The sequence below is a fragment of the Diaporthe batatas genome, assembly GCF_019321695.1.
Source record: "Diaporthe batatas strain CRI 302-4 chromosome Unknown Contig00029, whole genome shotgun sequence".
Lineage (NCBI taxonomy): Eukaryota > Fungi > Ascomycota > Sordariomycetes > Diaporthales > Diaporthaceae > Diaporthe > Diaporthe batatas.
Window position 1 is genome coordinate 231,290 of NW_025408576.1, and position 11,150 is coordinate 242,439.

Sequence of the window (11,150 nt, forward strand, 5' to 3'; positions counted from 1 at the left end):
AAACAGCTCGCGCACCTTGGCCCAGCAGCGAACTGCCAGTCTGCCACAGAGTGTCACCCACCCACCGCCCGACGTCAAGCTCCGCCCGTTTGCCAATTGAACGAGGGCTGGCTGCTGCTGCTCCTCGCTCCCGCCGCAGTACCGACCACACCCCAATCGACCACTCCACTCCGATCCAAAACCCACCGGCCTTCCTGCCTCTGGTGCCGACCGAGACCTGCCCCATTGGCAATCCAATCCCGACGGTCGCAAGCTGCACAGACAGACAGACAGACAGACCGACAGACAGCTCGTCACCTGCTCTCTGTCGTCGACCTCGACCTCGCCCTCGACCCGCTCGATCAACACCACCAGACAAACCCGATCCGACCCACGAAAGCCCACGATGCTCTCGACAACAACAGCCCGGCGTCTCGCCGCCCGAGCGGCCACCGCCTCTGCCCCCTCCTCCTCCATCCTCCTCCCCGCCACATCCCGCCTCGCCACGCCGGCGGCGGCGGCAGCAGGACAGCTGGTCGCGAGGCGGGGCTACGCGACGCCGCTGGGCCCGCCGCCAAAGGGGTTCCGCCAGCAGCCGCCCAAGAAGTGGGACGAGGAGGAGGAGAAGACCTTCACCAAGCTGGGCAAGTACTTCCTCCTGAGCGAGATGACCCGGGGCATGTACGTCCTGCTGGAGCAGTTCTTCCGGCCACCGTAAGTTGACTCTTGTTTTTTTTTTGGGGGGGTTAACATGGGATTACATGGGATTATATGGGATTGCCTCTTCCCGGGACAATGGACGACCAGGAAGGCTGGGAGGGTGTGGGGGTATGGCAGTAAATACGGAGGAGATATTTGCAAGGGACAATGGCTAACACTACCCCCCCCCCTTCCCCCAACCAGATACACAATCTACTACCCCTTCGAGAAGGGCCCTATCTCCCCGCGGTTCCGGGGCGAGCACGCGCTGCGGCGGTACCCGTCGGGCGAGGAGCGGTGCATCGCCTGCAAGCTGTGCGAGGCCATCTGCCCGGCGCAGGCCATCACGATCGAGGCCGAGGAGCGGGCCGACGGGTCCCGCCGCACCACGCGCTACGACATCGACATGACCAAGTGCATCTACTGCGGCTTCTGCCAGGAGTCGTGCCCCGTCGACGCCATCGTCGAGAGCCCCAACGCCGAGTACTCGACCGAGACCCGCGAGGAGCTGCTGTACAACAAGGGTGAGTGGGCTGGGCTGGACTGGACTGGACACGAGTCTTCGTTCTTCCCCTTTGGCTCGAAGCGCAGCGCAGTTACTAACTTGGTTTATGACTCTGCAGAGAAATTGCTTGCCAACGGCGACAAGTGGGAGCCTGAGCTTGCGGCGCTCATCCGGGCTGATGCCCCTTACCGATAAGGGCTGTCATGGTGGTCTTGACCTCTGGTGGCACATGCCTTGAGCCCTCAGGTCATGGTTGAGGGCAAGGGGTCAAGGCCTCGGACGGGGATGCATATTAGAAGTGCAATTGGGGCTGTCTGTCGCCTGGGAACTCTACCGTGGCAGCAGCAAGTGGGGAGAGAGAGAGTCGAGTGTAGACAAAACTGTGTATATGAGATCATCATCAGATGAATGTGCTACAATCTAGTTCTCTGTTCTGGTCGAATGTATCTGATGAGAGTGTGTGCTTTGGTATCTAGTACGTGCTGCCCCAATACGGAGTACATGATATCAAGTGCTCATGTTCCCACGGGCCACCAAACCTGCTGACATAAACAGAGGTGGCCCAAGCTTCCCGGGCCCAAGCATTGCCCGCCCTCTCATTCGCGGGCGAGAAATTTATCATCATCGACCCGCGCATCTGCTGCAGACAGGCAAGAGCTCCTCCCCCGTCCCCGTCCAGACCCATCCCGACGAAGCAAACCGGACTTCTGCCCTGCTGCAATTGATCCCGATCCCGACGACAACAACCACCACAACCACCACCAACAGTAAAGCCACCCACCCACCGAGCTTCCTATCAATTCAATCAGACCACAACTCCTAATCTCTCTCTCTCTCGTCAGGTCCAGCTCATCCAACCAACGTCATAACAAATCAATCACCTTCACATCAACAGCCAAAATGTTGCGCACAGCAGTCCGATCCGCAGCCTCCGCCGCCGCGCGCCGCTCCGCCGCCCCCGTCAGCCGCAGCTTCTCTTCCTCGGTCGCCGTCTCGAGACCCGTCCTCGTTGCCTCCAAGGCTGCTGTCGTCCCCGTCTCCCGCGTCGCGAGCTGGACCGCCGTGCGCTGCTATGCTGCTGGCTCCGGCCTGTCCAAGAGCGATGTCGAGGGCCGCATCACCAGCCTGCTGGCTGGGTTTGACAAGGTGTGTTTTGCCCCCGGCGGTGGTGGAATTGATGGGATGGGATGTCAGGGTCGAGGTGTTGTGGTTGCGCCTTGTGCTGTCTCGTCCTCGGCAGATGGGGGAAGACGGAACTTGCAGTCTGGACTGGACCTCAGCTAACACTATGGTTTTCTACAGGTCAACGACCCTAGCAACGTATGTTTCCCCGGATCTCCGACATGTGCTCTTGGATAAGGGCAATCCCCGCCGTGGAAAGATCCGCCACTGACATCGTCTTGGTTTCCCTGCAGATCAAGCCCACCGCACACTTCGCCAACGACCTTGGCCTGGACAGCTTGGACACCGTTGAGGTTGTGATGGCCATCGAGGAGGTATGAGAGTCCCCTCTTCCGCCGACCCAGGACTTATTTAGCTCTTGGTCGCAAGTAGATAGGAGGCCGTGGCGCTGACAGGTATATAACACAGGAGTTCAGCATTGAGATCCCCGACAAGGACGCAGATGCCATCCACTCCGGTAAGCACCCGCACCACAGCCTTCAAGGACAAGAGTACAAAAGGAAGGAATGGCTAGCTAACCCGATTTTACCCACTCAACAGTCGACAAGGCCGTCGAGTACATCCTGAGCCAGCCCGACGCCCACTAAATTAATGTCGAGCCCCTGGCATGGCCTGGCCTGGTTTGTCCTTTGCAGAGGAGACCACCCCCCACCCCCTCGATGACTAAGACAAAATGTACTGTACTATACAAATGGCGGCAGACGGGCGGGCAGAGAGACACCTACAACACACGTGCGTGCGAGGCGCGTTCATCGCCACTCCGGGACGGGATGCTTCTTCTAGACGGTGGGGGGAGAGTGTGGGTGAGAGAGAGAGCGCGCAAAGGTTGTTGAGCCACGGCTGCGGTCGTGGACGCACACCTGGAGCTGGGCGGGTGGAAGGGAAGAGTGGATGGATGAATGTCCCGTGTCAGAAGATAAAAGGCCAAATGTGGAAATGATATAAAGACCCTACGACGCGACGCGTTTTTGGATCGAGAGGTGTTGCCTTGGCCCCCTGGGCCTGATACGATGCTGTCTGTCTCCTTGGGTGGTCTGTGTCTGCTGCTGCCGTGTGATCGACCGACTTGGCTGGTGTCCTCGTCGTCCAGTATGAAAGAATGAATGCCGGGAGCTCAGGACTTGCTTCAGTGCCAGATGCCCTCGGGCTGGGTTCGCCGTGGCTCAGCTTTTGGCCCTGCCTCGACCGCTGGCTGGCTGGCTGGATGTCTGGTCCAATGCGTGAGTGGGTGAGTGAGTGACCCATGCTGAGTCGAGGGTTTGTTGTTGACGGAATGCACGATATGATCAAACCCCGGGGCAAATGTTGCAACACATGACAGGCACAGATTTCTAACAACAGGATCACTACATACAGCTGGGCTGCGGTGCTATTGATCGCAGGGGGCCACCACGGGGGTTCCGAGGTCTCAAGTCACACCTGAGACCGGATGGCATCCGCTCTTCCCATCTCCTTGCTGGGCTTCAGAGCGGGTTCTACTTGATGTGGCCGATTACCCAGGTACGCTGCTTTCAGAATACATCAGCTCTCTACCCGTAATAGTATTGACACCACACATGAGGCCACATGCCTAGGCCGAGTCTTCTTACACTGTTCCATAGTATGTATTGGTTTTCTTCTGTATGCTGGGTCTTCGAGCATAGACCCCTGTGTAGAACTTGTCCCAACCTAAGGAACGAAATCACTTGACACTGCACATATTAGAATACATAGATAATTTCATGAACGCCTAGGTTAAGTTCGAAGTAATTATCTCACCAGATTATGCAGCCAAAGGCATTTTCAGCAACAGATACGCTTGTTCAGGTGGTTGAGAATAATATATGCCGATGTCAGAAGGCCCCGAGCACATGAAACAATGAAACAAAGTCATATTTAATTAGATCTGGGCTTATAAAGGTGTTTTCCAACATTCTGAGTCTATAAATAGAACATTGTCTACCCATACAAAGGTCCAACTCAATTTCCGCCCGTGACTGCCTGACAATGGCTCGGAGGCTTATTGAAGTATTTTGCGAGCGCTGTTGTTGGAACACCATCCTGGGGCTCGATTGAACCATTTCGCAAAGGTTCTCCCCGCCCACCCAAGAGCTGCTCGACAGGTTTGACTCCATTCGCAATACAAATATAACACTGGTAATTAAGACATTGTGTAGGGCAGGTACCCTCATCATATCCTTTTTCTCTTTCCTTTCCTCCCCGTTCAAATCGTCAAAAAACGACTTACAGCATGGTCAAAGTGCCAGATCCGAATAGTCCTCCACGCTTTCAGTGGATCGACGAGACGGGGCGTGTACAACCCTTAGACGCAGATGTTCGAGAGATCACAGACTACGTGATGGATTCCAGTGACTGGCCTTCCGCAAAAGCCACGGTCCACAGTGTGCTGACCAGGACTATCTTCGACCTGGAATGTGAAGTCGTAAGTTTGAATGCTGTCCTGAGAAATCACGGTATATTTGGTAACGTTGGGTGGCAACTGATGTGGCGGGCTCGTAACAAAATTCGCTAACCATAGAATCACAGTGCCACAGAAGACATGATGTTTGCAAAGGTCAAAGGTGCGTTGAATACTTCCAGAGAACCGTCGCCGTCGCCGGCAAGAGCATGTGTGATATCAAGGGGGCTGGGAAGATGGGCAAAGGGGTGTTTGCCAACCGGAAGATACCGAGCGGGAGCACCCTCGGGGAGTACCTGGGCAGGCTGTATCCCTTGGGGGGCCCGAAGGCCCGTGACAGCTATATATTCCTGATCACCGAGGTTGCCGAGGTCTCGGGCCTGCAGTACGGAAACCTGACGCGGTTCTTCAACCACCACTGCCGCGCCAACGTCAGCGCCCGGGTGGGTATGTACGGGCGGCGGCAGGTCATCCTGTACGAGGCGAGCCGGGACATTGAGGCTGGGGAGCAGCTTTGTGTTGATTATGGGAGGCGGTACTTTTCGCTGCCGGGTAATCCGTGCAGGTGTGATGCCTCGGAGGGGGATCATCTACCAGCTCATCACGGTAATGTCATGCCCCAGGTCGGTGCGAGAAGCGAGACCGAGGTAAAGGCTCCGCAGACTTCAACCGAGACTTTGGGCCAGAGGATTTATACTCTGTCAAAAGGAGCTCCTACAAGTCCTGATTCTGGAGTATCGACCAGACCAAGCAAGTCAAGCAGGAATCCGACAGCGACCTCCTGTAAGAAGCACAGCCAGCAGGACCCCGCTGCTGTATTGAAGAGCTTGTCAAGACGTGCTGGAGTGTTCAGGCGATATGGGTCTCAGGTGTATTCTTCCCACTTCCTACGAAACTTGGACGACAAGCAATAACGCAACCCGTTTAATTCTTAATTCCGTATACACACCAGCGCATACGCGGCCTCCTCGTACCTCAATGTTGACACAGCAGTAATAAATGCTTAACAACCATCCAGTAACGCAATTCGTGTAAAAAATTGAGATATTTGACATTTACTCGATAGATGCATCCGAGATTCATGCTCTGATAGAACCCAGTCAGTCATCTTCCATGTGCTCGTTTCCAAGGTTGTCTGGAACGAACGCTCCGACGGCACAACGGCTGTGAGCTTGGCCGCCCTGAACAAAGGGGCCGAAATTCTGAGGCGGGTCCTGGTTTTTGTGAGACAGCCGTTGCACATGGGATAGCTGAAGTGTCTTGCACAAGTTTGTTTTAACATTCCACGCGGTCCCCTCCCGGCAAGGTGACACCGAGCCCTCGCTGTGCTCTTATACCTGCTAGACTACTAGTATACGTCCAAGTCCAACCTGCCATTAGACTAACTACACTTTACTCGAAACACCTCGAGTATAAAATCCTGCTGGCTCGTGTTCACCCTCGCTGCCTCATGCGTGCTCCCTTGCAGCCCAAGTCGTCGATCATGGGAAGTCCTTTTCGCGCAGATCAATGCCGATAATGGCCGGATAAAAGGGGCATGGGACTTTGTAGGGCCCAGACCAGACATATTTTCCATTCCAGACTGAGTAATATCGCTCAATTTCATGCGTCCCTGAATCCGCAGTCTGTACTATGATCGTGAACAAAGTCGGCCCTGGAGGGTGAGAAGAAGGGAGCGATTCGATCAGAAAGACACCGATCGTCAGCATCATGGAGCACCAGGCTCTCCCTTATAGATACATGGTCAGATGGTCTGAGGAGTATCTCAAGTATAAAGGCGCCCATGTGGTCTTGGTATCTCGAACAAGAGCTGTGTGACGACCATCAACGGCTTCAAGAGTACCTTCGTTAGCTTAATATTTGCAATTCCAGAAGCCCACGTTCTTTACCAAACTAATAACATTCGAGCTCCAATTTTTTGAATCTTGGCACATACAGATCGCCCACCATGACGTTTCTGAGGCTACCATTGATCTTGGCAGCTGTCATGATGCTGCGGGGGGTGGATGGTAGCTGTGTCGAAGACAACTGCTATGGAGGTGAGGACCCCGGGCCCAGGTGGAAGGGCATTGATGCCGAGAAATTGTTCATTATCAAAAAATGCTGACACTGTGAAGCCTTATATTGGAATCCCGCCGGCGCTGAAGAGTGCTCTGATCATTTCGTCACGACTGTCGTCCCGGTGCCGACGACGACGACGGTGACCATCACATCCGACGTATCAGAACTGACCATCATCACCGGCGCCCCTATCGTCACGGGCGTGATCATCCCCTCCCAGGCCATCCCGACCTATATCGTGAGGGCCTGTTATGGAGACATTTCATATCGGTTCCAGAGCGCCTGCTCGTGCATCGAGGCCGGGCCAACCACCACCATGATCGCACAGCCAACAATAACGGACACGGTGGTGTTTCCCATCACAGGCGGTGTTTTCCCACCAGGCCCGCCGGTCTCGCCGGTCGTTCCACCAGAGCCCCTGCCAACACTACCAGCCTCCGGGACGCTCTCATTATCCTCGGGTGGCCTGGTGGAGCCAACATGTGTCCCCATCCCGGGCCCGGTGATCGTGACCGTCCAGGTCGACACGCTCTACATGACGCTCACCATGGCCGGGTCCACCCTCTGCATAGGCAACACGACGACGCCGGCGGCCCCGTCCTCGGCGGGGTGCAGCTGTCCCGCGTCGGCGCCGGTCTTCTCCTCCTCCAGCCTCACGACGCTCGCAAACTCGACCAGCTTCAGGAGCTCGTCGTTCTCGACCGTGCTCCGGACCTCGTTCTCTGGGTACACCAACACGTCGTCCGCGGCTGCCACGTCGGGGCCCTCGGCGTCGGAGGGCGAGCCTACCAGTGCGCCGGCCGAGTCCACAGAAGCCTCGAGCACCGAATCCTCGGCCGTGGAGTCCTCAGCAGCAACAAGCACCGAGCCATCCCCAAGCCCGTCCTCGGCTGTTGAAGAAGAGCCCTCAAGCACTGCCGCAGCCGAGTCCTCGGCCGCCGAGCCGTCAACGTCCGGAAGCCCCCCGAGCTCGACGCTCGTGCCCTCGACCACGACAGGCGGCGCCTCCTCGGCCTCCTCCCAGCAGCCGTCCACCACCCTCTCGACCTCGGCCGTCCCGGCCGGCCCGACGCACTTCATCCCCCACGGGCCCGTGGTGCTCCTCCAGATCGCCTCGGGCGCCCTGGCGGGGCAGTACATCGCGTCGGACCCGCCGACGGACGACCGCCCCACGAACCTGCGCTCGCACACGACGCCGGACATCGACGCCGCGTCGGTGTGGACGCTCGACGCGCCGACGGGGATCCTGTTCCAGCAGGTCGGGGGCTCGGGCCCCGGCGACTGGTGGGGCGCGTGGTTCGGGTTCGGCTCGCGCTCGCAGTGGGGCGCCATCCAGCTGCTGCCCGCCGACACGATCGTCTCGTGGCTCGTGGCGCCCGTCTCGGCCAAGGCGCCGCTGCGGTGTGTCATCGACTACACGGCCAGCGGCGTCATCACGTGCGGCCAGCAGCTGTGGACCAAGCTTATGGCGTCGGATAAGTGCGGCTGGGCCATCACCACGCCCTTCAACCCGACCTATGCGGCGGCTTGTCCTGGGAGCGAGGAGTTGTTCATCCAGGCTATCCAGGTTAGTCCTGATGATGAGGGGATTAATTAGGAGGCGAGAGGGGCGGGGGCGGGGGCGCATCATGATTGACGGGCTGGTCGGGATCTGGATGGGTGTCAGTGAGGGCTTGGTTTGATTGGATTGGATTGGATTGCTTGTATAGTGTTTGTATTCGGCTTCGTAGTGACATAGCAATGAGTATTTTGATCAAAAGAACCCTGCTGGCTGTCCCATAGTACCCTTGATGCTACTGTATCTTCATGTCAGTCTTGACTACTGCCTTTCGAAGCACGTAGGTAAGGGGGTAGGGGGACAAGCTTTGGTCTCACATCGTGGTATCCTAGCGCATGGTAAGACATTCCAGTGGTCGAAAACGGCCAGAGGCTGGAGGTGGAGGTGAAGTTGTGACTGACAATCACGGGACATGCCGATGAAGAACGAGGGCAGCATGATATAGGCTGACTGCTGGATGACACGGCTGCCAGGTGCCTTCATGCAAGCCCTATGCTTCTTCGGATGCCTGGGTCAAGTGACAGTGCTTGCAGTCAGCGATGATTAACCTGGTATTCCGTACGTACAAGTTCAACTCAGAAACGCCTCCCATATGTGCATCACTCCACCCAACTCCCGCCGAGGATTCACCCCCGGGCCAACGCCAACCATGCCATACCCGCCGTGGAGCCAAGGCCCCCCCGGATGCCGTGCTATCGCGTGTTGTACAGATTTGCAATGTGCACATTCCTTCCCAACAATGTGGGCCCAAGAACTTGAGCCCTCTTCTTCCAAACTCCGCATGCAACCGACGCTTTCGACACCCGCCGCCGTCCCTTAGTACTCGTCTGTCGGGAGGACGTCCATGTCTTCCTCGTCGCTCCCCTGGCTCTCCACCATGCCCATCAGCAAGAACTCGTGATCCAGCGCCTCGTCCGCCCGGATCCTCTTGCTCGGGTCCAGCTCCATGCACCTAGCAAGGAAGTCGAGGGCGATCTGCTCGTCATCGTCAAAGGGCTTCTTCTTCTCGTCCCGCAGGGTGCTCCACATGATGATCTTGCCCAGGTCGAACCCGTTCTGCCCGATGGTGGGTATGCTGGTGTCGAACATGCAGCCGTGCTGCTGCCCGGCCAGGCGCATCCTCTTGTGGCCAAACATGGTCGCTATCTCGATCATGGCCTCGACGTCGTCGGCCGAGTTGAAGAAGGGGAATCGGCGGGACATGATGGTGAGCAGGATCACGCCGGCGGACCAGATGTCGAGCTTGGTGGTCTGCTCGGTGCACTTGAAGAGGACCTCGGGGGCACGGAACCCACGCGTGCCGGCGCGGTTGGCCCTGCGGGAAGGGCGGGTATCGTTCTTTGGGTAGCCGTGGTGGGGGCCGCCGTTGGCCATGACGGCTTGTCTCAGCCGCTGCCTGCGGACCGGCGGCTCCTCGTGGCAGAGGCACGGCTTGGAGTCCTCGCCCTCGCGCTCTGCCAGGCCAAAGTCGACGAGGACACCGCGCTGTGTGGAGGGGTCGTAGAGGAAGTTCGTGGGCTTGATGTCGCGGTGTATGATGCCGTGCTTGTGGACAGCCGACAATGCCGTGAAGAGACAGCGGAGGTAGACGGCCATGTCGGTGATGGTCATGTTCCTGAAGTAGTCTCGGAAGTCGTGGTGGCGGAAGTAGGGGAGGATGGCGATGACCTGATCCGTGCTTCGGAAGGCAGTGATCAGGGGGCAGACGGCGGGGCAGTCTCGCAGGTCGTGGAGCAGCTCGAGCTCGTTGAGGATGCGCGCAGGGGAGGAGGTGACGTAGATCTTCTTGATGGCGACAAAGCGTGACCGTGGGCGGTGCTGTCGTGTGGTGCGGGATGTGAGCTCTGAGTTCTGGTCGATGGTGGCAGAAGAGCTGCTGCTGCGGTCGACGTGCCGCCTCAGAGGCGGGGGGGTCCACGTCTCATTCTCCTTGTCGACGTCCCATTTGTTCTCGTAGCGGTCGTACTGTAGGTCCTCGGCCTTGTAAACGGTGGAAAATGTGCCTGGGTCGGTCAGTCAATCTCGAGACATCACCCCGTAGTCAAATCAGGCCAAGTCCAGGCAATGCACCGCAACATACCCTCTCCGATCCTCTTGATGAGCTTGTACTTGCGCCTGAAGCCCGGGAAAGCATCCTGGAGCTTCCTCATGTCGTCGTCGAGTATCTCCTCCTCGTCTGACTCCTCCTCCTCCTCGTTGTCGTCCTCGTCGACCTCAGGCTCCTCGTCCTCGTCCTCCTCGACATCCCGGCGGTGGCCTCGTGGCCTCCGTTCTTGAGTCTGGTCTTGTTCTTCTTGTTCTTGGTCTTCCTCATCGGCGTATTCTTCCTCCCTGCCGGCAATGTCCGTGTTCATCTCGGTGTCTTCTGTCGAGGGGCCATCCTGATGGATCTGGAATTCTTCTTGGTGGCTAACTATAGCTGCCATGATCCCGAAGGCTACAAGCCTTTTGATGTCCTCTCGAGGATCCAGCGTGAGGAATGGGCCAGACAAGGCGGGCAAAGAAACAAACAACTGTGGAACAAGTCAGGAAAAGGCGACTCGGATGGCCAGCCAAAATCAACAATGCTGCACCAGCATAGGCTCTACCGAATGTCCAATTGGCGACTTGGTAGTGGTCTGGCCTCGTCAATAAAGGCCCGTCAATAATCAATGGTCAATGACAGAACAAGGATTGGGCTTGGGGAGCCGACATTGGCAGGCTGCAGGGAGAGTGCACCGATTGATTTGCTGCTTGGTTGCTGCTTGATTGCTTGCGGTGGCTGACGC

General features: G+C 57.4%; 5 protein-coding genes across 5 annotated transcripts; 4 read left to right on the forward strand and 1 right to left on the reverse strand.

Annotated features, from left to right (window-relative positions):
- The first annotated feature begins 7 nt into the window (after window positions 1-7).
- Window positions 8-1,625, forward strand: KVR01_013603 (uncharacterized protein). Its single transcript, XM_044792532.1, has 3 exons — window positions 8-693; window positions 883-1,202; window positions 1,302-1,625. Exons 1-3 carry the CDS (start codon window positions 386-388, stop codon window positions 1,376-1,378), a joined length of 705 nt encoding a protein of 234 aa, XP_044637378.1. The 5' UTR covers window positions 8-385; the 3' UTR covers window positions 1,379-1,625.
- Window positions 1,626-1,738: 113 nt separating this feature from the next.
- KVR01_013650 (acyl carrier protein) lies at window positions 1,739-4,136 on the forward strand. Its single transcript, XM_044786966.1, has 7 exons — window positions 1,739-1,950; window positions 2,026-2,329; window positions 2,486-2,503; window positions 2,599-2,679; window positions 2,774-2,822; window positions 2,906-3,865; window positions 3,927-4,136. Exons 2-6 carry the CDS (start codon window positions 2,084-2,086, stop codon window positions 2,950-2,952), a joined length of 441 nt encoding a protein of 146 aa, XP_044637425.1. The 5' UTR covers window positions 1,739-1,950; window positions 2,026-2,083; the 3' UTR covers window positions 2,953-3,865; window positions 3,927-4,136.
- Window positions 4,137-4,595: 459 nt separating this feature from the next.
- KVR01_013637 (uncharacterized protein) lies at window positions 4,596-5,677 on the forward strand (the record flags this gene model as incomplete). The annotated part of the gene is made up of 2 exons (XM_044788538.1): window positions 4,596-4,787; window positions 4,892-5,677. The coding sequence occupies 2 exons, from the start codon at window positions 4,596-4,598 to the stop codon at window positions 5,675-5,677; spliced, it is 978 nt and encodes a 325-aa protein (XP_044637412.1).
- A 1,034-nt stretch (window positions 5,678-6,711) lies between these two features.
- Window positions 6,712-8,421, forward strand: KVR01_013611 (uncharacterized protein; the record flags this gene model as incomplete). The annotated part of the gene is made up of 3 exons (XM_044783389.1): window positions 6,712-6,802; window positions 6,881-7,662; window positions 7,852-8,421. The coding sequence occupies 3 exons, from the start codon at window positions 6,712-6,714 to the stop codon at window positions 8,419-8,421; spliced, it is 1,443 nt and encodes a 480-aa protein (XP_044637386.1).
- KVR01_013620 (serine/threonine protein kinase CDC7) lies at window positions 7,350-11,125 on the reverse strand. The gene is made up of 3 exons (XM_044781862.1): window positions 10,463-11,125; window positions 8,700-10,385; window positions 7,350-8,620 (listed from the first exon to the last, which is right to left on the reverse strand). Exons 1-2 carry the CDS (start codon window positions 10,806-10,808, stop codon window positions 9,199-9,201), a joined length of 1,533 nt encoding a protein of 510 aa, XP_044637395.1. The 5' UTR covers window positions 10,809-11,125; the 3' UTR covers window positions 7,350-8,620; window positions 8,700-9,198.
- Between the last annotated feature and the right edge of the window lie 25 nt (window positions 11,126-11,150).

Coding starts and splice junctions, on each gene's coding strand:
- KVR01_013650 (XM_044786966.1), top strand. CDS start 2,084: ATGTTGCGCACAGCAGTCCGATCCGCAGCCTCCGCCGCCGCGCGCCGC. Junction 2,680..2,773: donor TTGTGATGGCCATCGAGGAG/GTATGAGAGTCC, acceptor TATATAACACAG/GAGTTCAGCATTGAGATCCC. Junction 2,823..2,905: donor CGCAGATGCCATCCACTCCG/GTAAGCACCCGC, acceptor CCCACTCAACAG/TCGACAAGGCCGTCGAGTAC.
- KVR01_013620 (XM_044781862.1), bottom strand. CDS start 10,808: ATGGCAGCTATAGTTAGCCACCAAGAAGAATTCCAGATCCATCAGGAT. Junction 10,386..10,462: donor CATCAAGAGGATCGGAGAGG/GTATGTTGCGGT, acceptor TGACCGACCCAG/GCACATTTTCCACCGTTTAC.
- KVR01_013603 (XM_044792532.1), top strand. CDS start 386: ATGCTCTCGACAACAACAGCCCGGCGTCTCGCCGCCCGAGCGGCCACC. Junction 694..882: donor GAGCAGTTCTTCCGGCCACC/GTAAGTTGACTC, acceptor TCCCCCAACCAG/ATACACAATCTACTACCCCT. Junction 1,203..1,301: donor GGAGCTGCTGTACAACAAGG/GTGAGTGGGCTG, acceptor ATGACTCTGCAG/AGAAATTGCTTGCCAACGGC.